The sequence below is a fragment of the Heteronotia binoei genome, chromosome 13, assembly GCF_032191835.1.
Source record: "Heteronotia binoei isolate CCM8104 ecotype False Entrance Well chromosome 13, APGP_CSIRO_Hbin_v1, whole genome shotgun sequence".
NCBI classification, from domain to species: domain Eukaryota; kingdom Metazoa; phylum Chordata; class Lepidosauria; order Squamata; family Gekkonidae; genus Heteronotia; species Heteronotia binoei.
The window spans coordinates 22,661,893-22,678,693 of record NC_083235.1 but is presented as its reverse complement, the minus strand read 5'-3'; the positions used below and the strand labels follow the sequence as shown (position 1 = coordinate 22,678,693).

At 50.9% G+C, this 16,801-nt stretch overlaps 1 protein-coding gene across 1 annotated transcript in view; it reads left to right on the top strand.

The window, feature by feature from the left end:
- Positions 1–2,547: 2,547 nt before the first annotated feature.
- The window catches only part of PDE1B (phosphodiesterase 1B), a 230,576-nt gene continuing 216,322 nt past the window's right edge, over positions 2,548–16,801 (top strand). The window contains 1 exon segment of the mRNA XM_060252161.1: positions 2,548–2,652. Coding sequence (XP_060108144.1) covers positions 2,630–2,652 — 23 coding nt within the window. The 5' untranslated portion in view covers positions 2,548–2,629.

Genomic DNA, 16,801 nt, shown 5'->3' with positions numbered 1-16,801 from the left:
TGGTTACTTGTGTTCCAATGGGACAGTGGTTCAGTGGTAGAGCATTTGCTTGGTAAGCAGAAGGTCCCAGGTTCAATCCCCGGCATCTCCAACTAAAAAGGGCCCAGGCAAGTAGGTGTGAAAAGCCTCAGCTTGAGACCCTGGAGAGCCTGCCAGTCTGAGTAGACAATACTGACTTTGATGGACTGACAGGTCTGATTCAGTATAAAGACAGCTTCATATGTTCAACGGGACGCCTGCAGCTTGTTTCCGAGGGTAGCCTTGTAGGAAGAACAGCTACATTCCAGTCCAGTAGCATGTTAGAGACCCACAAGATTTGTATAAACCTTTCAAGCTTGTACCCTCTCCCCACCCCCTGCAAAATTGGATTGTTCTCTAAGGCACTATTGCTTAAGAGACTCACAAGATAAACTGAAGCTTATTCCAGCCCACTCAATCTTGTGGGTCTCTAGCTGCTACTCAAATCTAGTTCTGCCAAGGGCCTGCCTCCCTCCCCCTGGTCACCGTCTCTTGCCTTTTCTAGACCTCTGACCATACTCAGAGGCAGGCCTCAGATTCCATGGAAGCTCACAGGAGAGCAGCTCCTGAACCTTTCTGAGAGTCCTCCTCCTCCTTTTGAGAGTTCCACCTCCTTGTCCATTGAAATAGTAGGTGCAGTTGCATAACTATCCCCGGATGAGCTCCACCACCTATTTTTCTACAAAACAACGCCTTGCTGGGGGAGGACGCTGTGATCACATCTTTCTGGGTACCTAGGGTGAATGCCAGCGCGGGGAGGCATCTCCAGGAGCCATTGCTTGGCCCGCCCTAGCAGTGCCTGCCACTAACTGTCTCTCTTGCCTTTTCGAGACCTCTGCCCATGCTCAGAGGGCACTGTGATCACACTGTTCCTGGGTAGGTAGGGACGGGCAGTGGCAGGGGCTCTCCAGGAGCTGCCGCTTGGCTCGCCCCAGCAGTGCCTGTCTCTAACCGTCACTCTTGCCTTTTCGAGACCTCTGCCCATGCACAGAGGCGCTGTGAACACACCCTTCCTGGGTAGGTAGGGACAAATGGCTGGGGGGGGGGGTCTCTCCAGGATCCTCTGCTTGGCTCTCCCCAGTGGCGCCTGCCTCTAACCGTCTCTCTTGCCTTTTCGAGACCTCTGCCCATGCACAGAGGGCACAGTGATCACACCCTTTCTGGGTAGCTAGAAACCAGCGGCTCCTGGACCTGGAGCCGCTATTTGGCTCGCCCCAGCGCTGCCTGTCTCTTAACCGCCTCTCTTGCCTTTCTGAGACTCTGCCCATGCACAGAGGGCGCTCTGAACACACCCTTCCTGGGTAGGTAGGGACGAATGGCGGCGGAAGGGGGGGTGTCTCTCCAGGAGCCGCTGCTTGGCTCGCCCCAGCGGTGCCTTGTCTCCTAAGCGGCGCTCGCCCCCGCTCTTCCTCCCAGCCTCCCGCCCCCCCTTCGGCCCAGACTCTCGCCGCAGCCGCCGCGCACAGCACGGCGTCGTCGCAGTTCCCAATCGCCAGCCAGCCAGCCAGCCAGCGAGCGGCCGCCGCGGCGCGCTGGTCCCTGGGCGAAAGTTGCGCGCCCGCCGGACGCTCCGGATGCGCTCCGAAGAAGCCACGGCGGCCACGACAGCGCCCGGCCAGGCAGGCTCGCTCCGCGCTGGGACGCAGCCCCTGCAGCCGCCGCCTCACCCCAGGGCTCTGGCGAGGCAGAAAGCGCGAGTGGATCCGGGTAAGGGCGACCCCCTTCCTCCGTCTCCTTTCCCGCCGCCGCCGCCGCCTCTCTCGCCCACGTTGCGAGGCGCCTTGGCAAGAAGGCCGAAGATCCGGGAAGCCCCCGGAAAGGAAGCCGGGGTGGCCCCAGCGCGGGGGCCATCTTTAGCTCAGCCTCGCTGGCGGGCCCCTGCCAAGGGCGGCCGGGCTTGGAGGGAGGCAGATCCGACGCGCCCTCCGCCGCGGGGGGAGGAGAAGGCTTCCGCGCCTTCCTCCACCTGCCGTGCCACGCGTGGGGGCTGCCGGAGCCAGCGGGGGGAAGCCGGGCCAGGCGAGCGGAGAAGGGAGAGCCTGCCTGGCCGCCCCCTCTTTGGGGAGGCCGCGCCAAAGGCTGGGGAGGGGGGAAGAGAGATCGGCTGCAAGCGGCGGCGGGGGGAGAAGAAGGAGCCCGAGCCCGCCTCTCTCCAGCCTCCTTCTCTCCCCTCCCCATCCCGGGTCCCCCCCCCTGCTTTGACACAGACGCCGGCGAGTCCCCCCCGGGCAAGGCTAGAGACCCGGAAAACGCGGGGGTAACGCGCCTGCCGGGGAAACAGGGGCTGGGGGGGGGGGGGCTGCCAGGAGGCACGGTGGGGGAGGGAAGGAGAGGGAGGTGGGGCAAGAGGACTCGGAGGGAGGGAAGGAGGGTCCCTGTGAGCGGCGGGGGGGGGGGGGCTCAAGGGAACAGAGGGGGGTCCCCTCCCCTTGTAGGGATATAGAAGGAGCCCCGTGGGGTGGGAGAGCAGGTGATTCCTATCTACAATCTCTTTTTCTCCCCCCCCCCCCTTCCCAAGAACCAGCTATGGACTCTCCGCAGCTGGATCTCCTGGAGTCCCCCCGAGGGCTGCCCGTCCCCCCTGGAGCTGAAGTCCGCCCCCAGCAAGAAGATGTGGGTCAAGCTCCGGGCGCTGTGAGTACCTCATCTGCCCCCTCCCGCCTCCAGAGGAGGGGGTGTCGTTTCTGTCTTCCTTGGCTTGCCTACTGCTTTCACCCCTTCTCTTCCCTCCCTGGTGTTCCTTCTGCAATCCCACATCTGTCAGTTTCTGGCTGTCAAATCAGTCCTTGCAGGTGTGTGTGTGTGTGTGATTTGTAGCTGGATTCCAGAGCAATGGGGTTTGGGTGACATACGTGCGCCCCGGATAGCGGTGACAGGCTATGTTTGGTAGCATTGCATTCTGCCCCCCCCCTCATCAACTGTGATATGGTTGTGTGTATTCTCTGGTTAGCTGGACTCAGAATCTGCCCCCCCCATTCCCTAACCCCCCCCCCCGCACCGAGGGTCTGAGCAAGCTTCCCATCACCCCAGCAAGTTTATGAGACCTGTTGTTGTCTTTGCGGTTGACGTGCTTTGCTGCTGGGAGGCTGGATTTTTCACTGCAGCAATTAATAGCGTTCCAGTAACCTGTCTTGAGCCGATCTGGTGTGACACCCCTCCGCCTTCCCAGCCGTGCTTTGTTGATGTTCCAGTGGTGGTCGGTATGAAATCAGGTCCCTTACCTACAGAACGACGCACCACTGAAAGATTGTGGTCTTTGCTGTGTGTCTAGAAACTTGCTGCTCACTTGATTTACAGTGGAGCTCTGACTAGAATTACACCACTCTATTGATTTTGGTTGGCTTAGAGTGGAGTAACATAGAATTGCTTGTAGTATTGTGGATATATGGTGCATCATGTATTTCTAGACTCTTGGGGGGGGCAGGGGGAGTCCTGGTATTGTAGTTATGAGAGTGAACTGCAAAGAGGGAAGTTGCCCCAGCCAGGTTAACTTTTGTTTTGGCTATAAACCTGCTAGGTGGCCTTAGAGGGGTTATTTCTCTCTGGCCTCTTCATTGGAAAGATGATGGCCATGATATTAACCTACCCTTTACAGGCTGCTGTGTAAGAACGGCATGCGCAAAATAATGTATTTGAAGCTCTGGAATGCTCTAAAGCAGGGGGGAGGCCAAACTTGCTTAATGTAAAAGCCACATAGAACAAATGTCAGATGTTTGAGAGCTGCAAGACATGAACATCAGATGTTGGAAAAAAGGAAGGAAGGAAGGAAAATAGATGAGGAGGAGGGAGGGAGAGGTGGAAAGAAAGCAACTTAAACTTCAAATGCATTCTCCAAGCCACTGACTGACTTGACTTGAGAAGTGATTTAAAGAGACAAATACCCTCTTTAAGCCAGCCAACGTAGTGGTGGGGGCTTTGAGAGCCACACAACGTGTGTGAAACAGCCCACAGTTTGGCTACTCCTGCTCTAAAGCATTATTGTTTGCGTTGTAAAGCCCAGAGAACAGCAGAATTCTTTTGCAGGCGTCCAATACCCTGACCTGGATAGCCCAGGGCAGCCCGATTTTGTGTAATTCTTGGAGTTAAGCAGGATCTGTTCTGGATGGTATTTGGAAGGGAGACCACCAAGGCATACGGCGGTCATGACGCAGAGGCAGGGAACGACAAACCACCTCTGTTCTTCTATTACCTTAAACACCTTCAGGATTGCCAGAAGCCAGCTGTGACTTGACAGCAAACACCCCCCCCCCAAAAAAAAATCAGTACACCTGTCACTTAAGAGACCTGTGGCCATAAAGCATCTCTATACGCCTACAGTCTGACATATTGATGTTTGTATTAGTGGGGCGTGGGTTGTAGTGGGTTGAAAACCAAGCTGCAGTTTTTGGCTACGGCCCCTGCACAGTATCCATCATATGTCTTTGGCTCCTTTGGAATTCAACCTTTGCCAGAAGATAGTGTTTGGAAAGAGGTCTCTGCCCCCACAAGGGGCAAAGGAACAATCCATAGCAGCCAATCCCTGTGTTACATTTTTTGTGTGCATAATGTGTCTCTTGTAGAAATCTTGTTGGAATTTCAAAATTACAAGCGTTAAATGCATCCCAAGGGTCTTCCTTTAATCTCTCACCCGTTGAGTCGTAGTGACCCTTATCTCTCAAGAATCCCCATCATTCTGCCTACAGGATGCTGGATACAAAAGACCCGATGTAGTGATTGTGGGACAAGGTGGAGTTGGCACGTTGTGGGTTGTTTTATTGTTGTCATCGGGGCTTTTTTGTAGCAGGAACTCCTTTGCATATTAGGCTACCCACCCCTGATGTAGCCAATCCTCCTGGAGCTTACAGTAGACCCTGTAAGAAGAGCCCTGTAAGCTCTTTGAGGATTGTCTACATCAGGGTGTGTGTGGCCTAATATGCAAAGGGGTTCCTGCTACAAAAAAAGCTCTAGTTGTCATCATGCATCCCCTGGATTTTCCTGTCCAAGCAATAGCATAGATCTGGTCTAAGAGACTTGGATTCAAATCCCCACACAGCCATGAAGCTTGCTGGGTGATCTTTGGGAAAGAAGTTGTGGTTCAGTGGTAGAACAATCAGGGGAACCCGGGTTCAGTCCCTGGTATTTCCAGTTAAAAGGCAGTAGAAGATATGAAAGACCATTGCCTGAACCTACGGAAAGATATTGCCAGTCAAAGCAGACAAGACTGACCTAGATAAGTGAATGGCAGCTTCAGGCTTCCGTTATTGAGGGAAGGAGCTGCGTTTCAGTAGAGGAGCACTTGTGCTGCTTGCAAAAGGTCCCCAGGTTTGATCCCCAACATCTCCAGTTAAAAGGACCAGATTGGAGGTGATGGGAAGGGCCTCTCACTGAGACCCTGGAGAACTGCTGCCGGCCAGAGTAGACAATACTAACAAAGGTTCTGTCTCGGCACAAGGCAGCTTCCCATGTGCATTCCAGACATGGTCGACTCACTCTTTTTCCATCCATCACCCAGCTCACAGAGTTGTTGCATGGATAAAGCAGAGGAGAGCAGAACTACGTGCCCCATTCTGTCTTCTTTGGGTAGATAAGACACCAGTGTGTACTTAACTGTGGTGTTTGCAGATCAGATACATGGCTGTGCTATCTCATTTTTCCCCCCTCCCTCTGAGTTCCAGCTCTCAAAGAATCCATTTGAAGCTCGGCAGGGATAATTTGCAAACAAATGCTGCAGGGATAGGTCTGGAAAGACATCCCCTGGATTTGGAGGTGTTATGTCGAGACAGCTGGGTTTTTTAACAAACACGGTACAGATTAACACGTAACAATGGAGTTTCTGACACCTGCAAAGGACTTAACAAGGCCAAGTGTGTTCATCTGTCAGCAACTCAGCAGGCCTTGGCTTCATTAAGCAAGAGGTGTTTAAAAGGGAGGGGGGAGAAGCTCTTTTGGTGGCACTGACAGTGTGTCCAGTTGGAAGGCGTTGTGAGAGGCAAGTGGTTTAGCAGGCTTCCCAGGCAGTGCAAGGCCATGGCTTGGCTTTGCTGTGTTTTGATCAGAGAGCCCTGGGTTCTAATCCTGGCTCAACTGGGAAGCAAGAGGGATGGTGGCTGGATCAGCTTTCTCCTGATTTGGCATCTGGTTTTATTTGAGGATAAATCTGTAATCCGTCTCCATCCCTTGCGATAGCACACAAATAGTCGAGATGGCTGTTTTAGCACCCATTGAGGGAGAGGTTATTCTTCAGTTAACACTTTATTTGTGCGTAAGATGCTGTCAAGCTACAGTTGATTTATGGTGACCCCCAGCAAGGGGCTTTCAAGGCAAGTGAGAAGGAAAGGTGGTTTTGCCCTTGGTTTCCTCTGCAGAGCTTTCCTTGGTGGTCTCCCTTCTAAGTACTGACCCTGCTTAGCTTTTGAGCGCTGTCAAAATCAGGCTCTATACCTCACTCCATTCCCTCCCCACTTATTGCCTTGCGAGTGTAAAGTGCCGTCAAGTGGCAGCCAACTTATGGTGACCCCAGCAAGGGGCTTTCAAGGCAAGTGAGAAACAGAGGTGGTTTGCCCTTGCTTTCCTCTGCAGAGTCTTCCTTGGTGGTCTCCCCTCCAAGTAGTGGCTCTGTTTACCTCCCAAGATCTGACAAGATTGGGCTATGCGATGCCACTTTCCCTCTTTCATTTGTGCTTTAGAACTGTGGAATTGAGGCAGAGACCTTGTCCAAAAGGCCTCTTTTTTTTGCACACCGGAAATATTGTGTGAATGTGACTAAGGCGTTGTATGGCTCCCTGCTGGATGCATTAGCGCAGTGCGCTCTTAGGCTTTCCGTTACCCACTTTGTAGGTAAATCTCATTTTTACCCCTAAACCTGTGTTTGAGCTGTCCCATTTTGGGCTGCAGACTAGTGTAAGGGAAATGCATAAACATTCCCCTCCCACTTGGGAAACAATCTCTCTGTGTGGGATATGGCATCTCAGAGAAAAGGGCCTTGAGTGTAGCCTTGGCCCTGGCCAGCTAGGTTTCTGTGTGTGGGGATCTGTCTGAAGGAGGGGTGGCTGAACTTGCTTGATGTGAGAAACAAAGAATAAATGTCAGATGTTTGAGAGATGGGAGGGAGGAGGGAGGGAAGGAAGGAAAATAGATGGAAGAGGCAGAGGTGGGAAAAAAGCAACTTTAACTTTAAATGCATTAAAGTCAGTTTGGTGTAGCCAGTTTGGTGTAGTGGTGAAGTGTGCAGACTCTTATCTGGGAGAACTGTGTTTGATTCCCCACTCCTCCACTTGCAGCTGCTGGAATGGTCTTGGGTCAGCCACAGCTCTGGCAGAGGTTGTCCTTGAAAGGGCAGCTGCTGTGAGAGCTCTCTCAGCCCCATCCACCTCACAGGGTGTCTGTTGTGGGGGAGGAAGATAAAGGAGATTGTGAGCCGCTCTGAAACTCTGAGATTTGGAGTGGAGGGCGGGATAGAAACCCAGTATCTTCCTCTTCTTCTTCTCCAAGCTGCTGGCTGACTCGGCTTGGAGAAGTAATGTAAAGAGAGAAATGCCTTCTCCATGCTGGCCAACCAGGCAGTGGGCATTTTGAGAGCCGCACAAAAAGTGTGAAAGAGCCACATGTGACTTCCGAGCCACATTTGGCCACCCCTAGTCTGGAGGCTTTTTCAGGCACGTGAGCTGCTCCTGGGGTCTCGTGAGAGCCAAGCAAAAGGAGGTGTTGGGGATACACGGAAGAACCTTCTTGTGGTGGTTTTCCTTGTTGCTACTTTGAAAGGCTATAACTTGCAGGGGGAGGGGGGTGGACCCTTTCCCTAGAGCTGTTTTTCTGCTGTAGTCCTAAGCTACTTTTCTCTCCCTATGAAGGAAAAGATACAGAAACCTGTTGTTTTGGAGCTGGAAAGCAGCCGGTAGGGGGAGGGGGGTGCAGGCAGCCTTGCAGTGAAAGGGAGTAACTCTCTTTCGTTCTCCTATGCTGACTTCTGAGTTGGCTCTTAAGTGGTACAGCCCAGGTTCATCCCTCCTTAAGAGCTAGGCTACGATTGCTGCATCACTTTCTTCTGCAGTGGCACACGCATAAAGCACAGCAGAGGTCCCTGCATCTTCTAACCTGCATTAACCCAGGTTAATCCTGGAGTGGCTGGAGCTCTACGGCATGAGCGTGTGCCTGTTCAGAGAAACACGGCGACTGTTCTATTCTTTACGGGTTCACTGCAGAGAAATTTGGTGTGAACCTGTAGCCGGTGTCCCTGTGGCGTGAAACGTGGATGTGTCCCTTGCCTGTATTCAGCCTGTTTTTTAATCATGACTTAGACCATGTCTTCCTTCCCTCCTTGCTTAACGTAAGAGCCACATAGAACAGATGTTTGAGAGCCGCAAGACACAAACATCAGATGTTTGAGGGCCACAATACAGGAAGGAAGACAGGCAGGCAGGAAAGCAAATAGGGGGGGGGGGTAGGGAAGAAGAGGTAGAAAGAAAGCAACTTTAACTTTAAATGCATTCCCCAAGCCGCCAGCTGGCTTGGCTTGGAGAAGTGATTTAAAAAGATAAATACCTTCTTGAAGTCGGCTGACAGGGCAATGACTGTTTCGAGATCCATACAGTATCTGTGAAAGAGCCGCATGTGGCTCCCAAGGAAGGCAAATAGAGGAGGGAGAGGTAGAAAGAAAGCAACTTTAACTTTAAATGCATTCCCCAAGCTGCCAGCTGGCTTGGCTTGGAGAAGTGATGTAAAGAGAGAAATACCTTCTCCAAGTTGGCCAACAGGGCAGTGGGGGGTTCGAGAGCTGCACAGTATCTGTGAAAGAGCCACATGTGGCTCCTGAGCTGCAGTTTGGCCACCCCTGTCTTAGGCTAACAGCCCAAAATAAAAGGAGGTGAGGATGGAGGTGGGCTGGAGAAGAACCCAGGTGTGGAAGTGGCAATATTTATTTATTTAATTCATTTGTAGCTGCCTTTCTCCCCAGTGGGAGCCCAAAGCAGCTTAAAGGGTTCATCTCACCTCCATTTTATCTTCACAGCAATCCTGGGAGGTAGGTTAGGCTGAGAGAGAGTGATTGGCTCCAGGTCACCCAGTGAGCTTCCATGGCATAAATGATGGTTCAGCCCTGTGTCTCTTGACCACTACCCCGCACCAATACCCCCTCTAAGCTATGGGGTCTTGTGAGCAAAACTTCTGCTTCATGAGTTGTTAGCTACTGCGTAAATTGGTTTGCTCTGGGGGCCGTTTTTCCTGATCTAAGACAAAAACATGTGAGCTGGATGGTAAAAAACTGTGAGCAAGCTCACACTAACTCAGCTAAGAGCAGGGGTGTCGAACTCATTTGTTATGAGGGCTGGATCTGACATAAATGATATGTTGTTGGGCCGGGCCATGTGTGTACCTATTTAAGATTAAGTAGCAGAGATATAAGCTTTAGAAAGGACACAAACACAATTAAAGTTTGTTTGTTTTTTAAAAAAAGAACTTTAAATAAAACATGCTTAAAACATTAGCACTAATTGGTCTCAAAGGTGCTTTCTGTGTATCTCTCCCGTGAGATCTTAGGAATTGGGCAAAGGAAGCTCTTGCTCTTTCCTTCTCTAGGAGGCCAGGAGAGGGATGAGTCTCAGCCAATAGAAGGAGGAGAGGCTTGGCTTAGTAGCTCTGCTTTGCGATTGAGCGAGCCTGGCAGAGAAAGCTGTCCTTCCTCCTGAAGGGAAGAACCTCAGACAATGGAGATAAAGGAGTCTTTGCTCTGTAGCTCCTGTGAGATTGAGCAAGCCTTGCCAAGCAAGCTGTGATGCAGAAGGAAGCAAGAGAGGAAAAAGGAAGCAGGTGACAGCAGTTGCTCGGGGGCCTGATAGGAGCCCTCCGAGAGCCTGATTTGCCCCCTGGGTTTCATGTTCGACACCCCTGGCTTATAGGGAACGCTGCTGTAGCTGGGCAAGATAAATCTGGGCACCTGAGACATCTGTTGCTGAAATGCCTGTGATTATGTGTAGAATAAGGAAAGATGGAGCCGTATATGCTATCCTGGGTACCACAGAGGAAAGTGGGGATAGCTACTAGGGGGCAGGGTGCGGGGCCAGCCCTAGACTGTCTGGCACCCTAGGCAAAGCTAACTTCTGCTGCGTTACCCGCACTGATAACATCACCGAGTCACATGGGGGGGCGCCCAGTTTGGCACCCCCAGAAGGCTGGTGCCCTAGGCAGTCACCTAGCGCAGGGCTTACCCTGGTAGGTTGGGATGGAAAGAGCCCTCCTGGGATGTTTGAGCCTAGCTGGTATGTTTGTATGCAGACCTTTCTTTTATGGAGCTCCGAGGGCTCCATATATGTAGTTCCCCCGTTTTATCCTCGTGATATCCCTGCAAAGCAGGTTAGGTTGAGGGAGAGAAAGTGGTCCAAGATCACCCAGAAACCTTTTAGGGCAGGGGTGGCCAACGGTAGCTCTCCAGATTTTTTTTTTGGAGAGCTACAGTTGACCACCCCTGTTTTAGGGCAGAGTGGGGATTTGAACTTACATCTCTGTGGTCATAATCAGACGGTGTAACTTCACTGCTGCTAAGAAAATTTGCAAAAAAGAGAGTGTGCTCTGGCGCATGTAGCCTGTGCATGGTGGATTCTCAGCTAGGCTAGGAGAATTTGGTGGGGGACAGTCCTGAAGAATGTTTTCTCAGATAATATGCACAGCAAACCATAAGAATAAAATTGCCCTCTACTGGAATCAGAAATTGTGCAGAGGTGGGCGGAGAATGGCAATTGAAGAGAGCCTTGGATATCTTTGAGACGCAGCCCCATAGCTTGGGGCCACGGGGGGAGGGGGCCATGGGAGGGCCATGGGGTACGGAGCCATGGGAGTGAGAGCAGGAAGCTGGAGAGGCTGGGGGCCACCCTTCTTCCTCCCCCGGTGTGATTTAGAGCCAGCCAATAAGTTTATTGGCTCACCCTTTAAATGGCGTGGGATTTTGTTGTTCAACTGCACAGTCGAATCCAACTCTTTGCAAACCCATGGACAATGTCACGCCAGGCCCTCCTGTCTTCTACCATCCTCCGAAGTCTGCTCAAATTCGTGTTTGTTACATCAGTAACACTGTCCAGCCATCTCATCTTTTGCCGTCCCCTTCTTCTTTTGCCTTCTGTCTTTCCCAGCGAGATAGGCAGCGACTACTCTTGAGTGCCCCTCCTGTGCAATTAAATTCCACTGGAGTGGGAGGGAGAAGGGTGGCCCTGGGATGGGGTGTGGGGCCCTCCAAAAACTGTCAGGGGCCAGGCCCCGTGGGTCCCTGGTTAGCTACGGACCTGAAAAGGAAGGTTGGCATTGCGAGTTTGGCTTCCCAGGAATGGGAAATGGTTCCCTGCAGGTCAACCTGCAAACTCCAATACGATCTTGCAGCTTCAAGCTCCAGGAAAGCAGCCACGGCGTACGGTGCGTCAATCAAGGCAGCTTGGCTGTTCCGAAAGGGTGCATAATGGAGCTGGTTTTCAAGCGGCGCCACGCTTACCGCCTTTCCATTCTCTTAACCTGGCCCTTCAGCTTGATTCCCATTGACAGCTGACGAGTTGTCAGGTCCCAGTGACATTTCTAACCGTGAGTGAAATGGAAGGAAAATTTGCAGTCGCTCTCAAGAGCAGCAGAATTCAAGTTGCCATGGTTTGTGGCAGGGTGTGCGCGTGTTATTTTGGGGTTGCCGTGATTGTGGGGGGTTGTTGGATAGTTCTCGAACATATCGAAATGCATCTGGCTGTGGCTTTAGCTTTCTGTGTCCTTCTCCCTGAAGAAACTGTGATTCCTTAAATGTGGCTTGTTGTCCAGAAGTGGAAATTCACATTTCATAGTTCCAAACTGTTAGTTCGTCATAGTGCCTTCTGGGTGGGTGGGAGAGATTGCCTTGTGCATGCAGTAAATACCCCTGATCTTTGAGGCCCAATCTAAATACAAACCTGGGGTAAAGCATGGAAAGGATCCACATAACTCCCGGCTCCATCTAAATGCGTACCATGTGTGCTGGCCCATCTGTGAGCACTGTTGCCATGCCAGTGATGCATCTGCTCAGGTCGCAAATTGCTGGCTGGCGAATGAGGCGCGTGTACGAGTTGGCACAGGTGGTATATGCATTGAAACAGGCTGGAAGTCATGCATGGGCAAATGGTTCCCTTTATGATGTCAGTCTTGGATAAATGCTGAACGCAGGTCAATGGTGGGTTGGGAGTTTGAACATATGAAACTGCCTTATACTGAATCAGACCCTCGGTCCATCAAAGTCAGTATTGTCTACTCAGACTGACAGCAGCTCTCCAGGGTGTCAAGCTGAGGTTTACCACGCCTATTGGCCTGGATCTTTTTTAGTTGGAGATGCCAGGGATTGAACCTGGGACCTTCTGCTTACCAAGCAGATGCTCTACCACTGAGACACCGTCTCTCCTGAGTTTATTTTGTAACTCCCTTGAACTGTTACTCTAAAGAAGAACTCTTCTCTTCCCACTCCCTTCCAAAAATACCAGATCTCTGGCTCTGAAGGGAACATCATGTCTTTTTCAGCATGCACTGGAAGGCTCACATGGTAGAGCAGCTGCTTGGAATGCAGACGGTCCCAGGTTTGATCCCTGCCATCTCCCATTTAAAGCATTGGGGTGGAGGTGATGTGAAAGAAAGATAATTCTGGAGAGCTGCTGCCAGTCTGAGTAGATGCAGGGCCTTTTTTGTAGCAGGAACTCCTTTGCGTATTAGGCCATCCCACACCCTGATGTAGCCTACTCCAAGAGCTTACAGGGCTCTTCCTACAGGGCCTACTGTAAGCTCCAGAAGGATTAACTACATCAGGGGTATGTGGCCTAATATGCAATGGAGTTCCTGCTACAAAAAAAGCCCTGGATAATAGTGACCTTGGGAGTGAGAGCAGGCCAGATGTAGAATAAGGAAGTTTCATGCGCGCACAAAATTTCCTTGGCTCTATTGCACAGTGTTTTGGAGGAGGCCCTATGTGAGAAATGTGCAAACTCAGAGACACGGATTAGCCTGAAATGTGTACCTCTTGCCCTTTCACTCTGCTTCTCATTAGAAACTCTGTGCCCATTTAGTTGCTTGTTCTAACAATAGGTTGTGCTGTTTGAATGCTGACTTTTGGTGCTTTAATTCTGTTGTGAGCTGCTTAGAGTACTAAGCTGAAAGGGGGGGGAAGCAGATTACATAAAGACCACTTTCTAAAGGACAAGATGAGAGTTTCAGTTTCGTGCAGGGGACAGGTGATTTGGAATAAAAGGCCTGAGTTAATTTTAGGATTGGGAGGATGCGTATTATGTTCCCAGAGTTCGCCTCCCTTTGAGTTTTCTTGGCTGCTATTGTAGTCTGACTTTCTCACTATCTCGAGGCAGGCTACGATGACCGTGCAGCTCCCAGCACCCTATGGGTGTTAAGAAGATGGACTTTTATGTACACTAAATAACGCACTTCACATCCACTTTCAGTGCACTTTGCAATTTGATTTTACTAGGTGAAATGGCAAAATCCACTTGCAAACTGTTGCTGAAATGGATTGAAACAGCATTATTGAACAGGTGTGAAAGTGCCCAAGTTGTGAGAAGGCTCCTAGGCATTGGGGGAGGGGGGGACTTTTTTAAATAGAAAAAGCCCATCAGGAACTCATTTGCATATTAGGCCACAGCCCCTGATGTCACTGCTGGTTTGCACAGGGTTTTTTTGTAGAAAAAGCTCAGCAGGAACTCATTTGCATATTAGGCCATGCCCACTGACACCGAGGCAGCCAGAACTGCGTTCCTGCTTTAAAAAAGCCCAGGGGTGTGGGGGGGGGGGGCAGGGGGAGGAAGATGAATAGCGCTGAATTGTAGAAACCAGGAGGCAACAAACAGCAACGAAACAAAGCTGCAGTGAATGTTTGGCTGCTTCAAGAGTGGAGCTTCCACAGCAAATATTGTTAGCGGAGAACACAAGAGAGGGTGAGAGATTTTCTTACCCTCTGATTCCCCTGCTTGCCCTTGGCAAAGCGGTTTTAGGTTGCTTTGGCAACCCCCAAATGGCACCTGAGATCTTGCCGTTAACCCCCCCCCCCTTTTTTGGGGTGTTTTTATTTCACCTTTACAAACACTTGTAAGAGTCCCGTTGCGCAGAGTGTTAAAGCTGCCGTACTGCAGTCCTGAGCTCTGCTCACGACCTGAGTTTGATCCCCGGTGGAAGCTGGGTTTCCAGGTAGCCGGCTCGAGGTTGACTCAGTCTTCCATCCTTCCGAGGTGGGTAAAATGAGTCCCCAGCTTGCTGGGGGGAAAGTGTAGATGACTGGGGAAGGCAATGGCAAACCACCCCATAAAAAGTCTGCCATGAAAACGTTGTGAAAGCAACATCACCCCAGAGTCGGAAATGACTGGTGCTTGCACAGGGGACCTTTCCTTTCCTTACAAACACTGCACATTTGGGGTTTGCAGAAACCTATACCTGAGCCCTGGGAGGACTCCCGTTTTTTTATCTGGATGTTCAGGGTCTTCCATGAAGATTACAGGGTCTTCCATGCAGGTTAGATATACAATTTGGCATAGCTGTAGCTGTCCTCTTGCATCTCAGGTGGATGGAAGGGGGCTACCTTGGCTGATGGGCTGTGGCTGTGGGGGTGAGCAAACGCATGCCCTCTCCTCTTGGCCTCAGTGTTGGTGTTATTGCCATCACTCCTGTGTTGCATTTTGTTGCCCAGAAGTGCTAGGTGCTGTACAGCTGGCGTGATCCCTCATTTGATGGGGGAGATGCGAATAGAGGAAGGGAAGGCCTAGAATTGGAGCATTGCCCTCTTTGCCGTGTTCCATTGGAAATGCCAGGTTCCCAACCCAGTGTCATCTCTTGAAACGCCAACATGGGGGAGTCAGGGTGATCTTCTGGGAAGGAGACAGGTCTTGCAGTGGCAGACTGGCCACGGTGCCAGCTTGCCCGATGGCAAGTGGGCCCCTGATGAAGTGCCCCCCCCCTTAAACCTTAGGCAATATGTTAAAACCGTTAATGACATTTTAGTAGCTTGAAAATATAAGAGACATTGCAATATTGTTACTGTGATGCCACTACAATGTATGTTGTATTTAGGGTTGCCAGCCTCCAGGTGGGGCCTGGGGATCTCCCGCTTTTCCAAATGATCTCCAGTTGGCAGAGATCAGCTCCCCTGGAGAAAATGCAATCTGTATTTACATTTAGTCTCTACTGTATCCAGCCAACAATATGTACCATATATGTACACTGTAAAGGTAAAAGTAGTCCCCTGTGCAAGCACCAGTCGTTTCCAACTCTGGGGTGACGTTGCTTTCACGTTTTCACGGCAGACTTTTTATGGGGTGGTTTGCCATTGCCTTCCCCAGTCATCTACACTTTCCCCACAGCAAGCTGGGGACTCATTTTACCGACCTCGGAAGGATGGAAGGCTGAGTCAACGTGGAACCGGCTACCTGAACCAACTTCCTTTGGGATTAAACTCAGGTCGTGAGCAGAGGGCTCCGACTGCAGTACTGCAGCTTTACAACTCTGTGCCACGGGGCTCGGTGCTAATTATATACTGTGTGTGTGTGTGTGTGTGTGTGTATATATATATATATATATACACACACACACAGTATATATACAGTGTGTGTGTGTGTATATATGTACTTTTTTCCCACTTACATATTTTTGACAATTTTTATTTATTTCTTATAAAAATTAAATGATAGCCTTGTAGTTGTGGGTGGGGCCTCCTGTGTCTCCTGGCAACTAATATTTTTAGACCCAGTCCGCCACTCTGTTCTGACTGCCTTCACTTTGCATTCCAGTCTTTCTCCCAGGGGTTATGGGGTGGCACTTGGTGTCCTGTCCACCTCTGTTTTGTCCTTGGGACAGCTCCGTGAGGGACTGCTGTGTCTCATAAAACAGCACAATACAGTGTTATATTTTGATTCATTTACAGTTGTTGCAGTTTGTGGTGTGGCAGTGTAGTGCTCAGATACAGACAGTGCTCCATCAGCTGGAATGGCTCCCAGCGAAATACCAGATCAAGTTCAAGGTTTTACAGGGCTTTTTTTTGTAGCAGGAACTCTTTTGCATATTAGACCACCCACCCATAATGTAGCCCGTCCTCTTGGAACTTATAGTAGGCCCTGTACTAAGAGCCCTATAAGCTCTTAGAGGATTGGCTATAATATCAGGGATGTGAGGCCTAATATGCAAAGGAATTCCTGCTCCAAAGAAAGCCCTGGGTTTGAACCTTTAAAGCTCTGTGCAGTCTGGGACCAGTATACCATCAGGGCCGTCTTTCCTGCTATGTCCCTCAAAGAGTATTATGCTCTGTGGACCAACATCTGCTGGTGATTCCCAGCTTGAAGGAAGTCCACTTAGCCTCAGCAAAAGCCAGTGTCTTCTTGGCTCCGGTGTTGGCCTGGTGGAACGCTCTCCCAGGAGAGATCCAGGCCCTGCAAGACTTAATGCAGTTTTGCGGGGCCTGCAAAATGGAGATGTTTTGCTAGGCTTATTGTTGAGTTGATGGTGATCTAACAGTGTTGGCCTCCCTCAGTGTGTTTTCAATCTTATACAGTGTTTGCTCATCTCCCCACTCTCTGCATTACTAGTTACCATCTAGAGTATGCATATGCGGCACTGACTCAGGAGTACTGATTTTTAGTGGCGCAGAGTGTTAAAGCTGCAGTACTGCAGTCTTAAGCTCTGCTCACGACCTGAGTTCGATACCCGGTAGAAGCTGGGTTTTCAGGTAGCTGGCTTGAGGTTGACTCAGCCTCCCATCCTTCCGAGGTAGGTAAAATGAGTCCCCAGCTTGCTGGGGGGAAACTGTAGATGACTGGGGAAGGGAATGGCA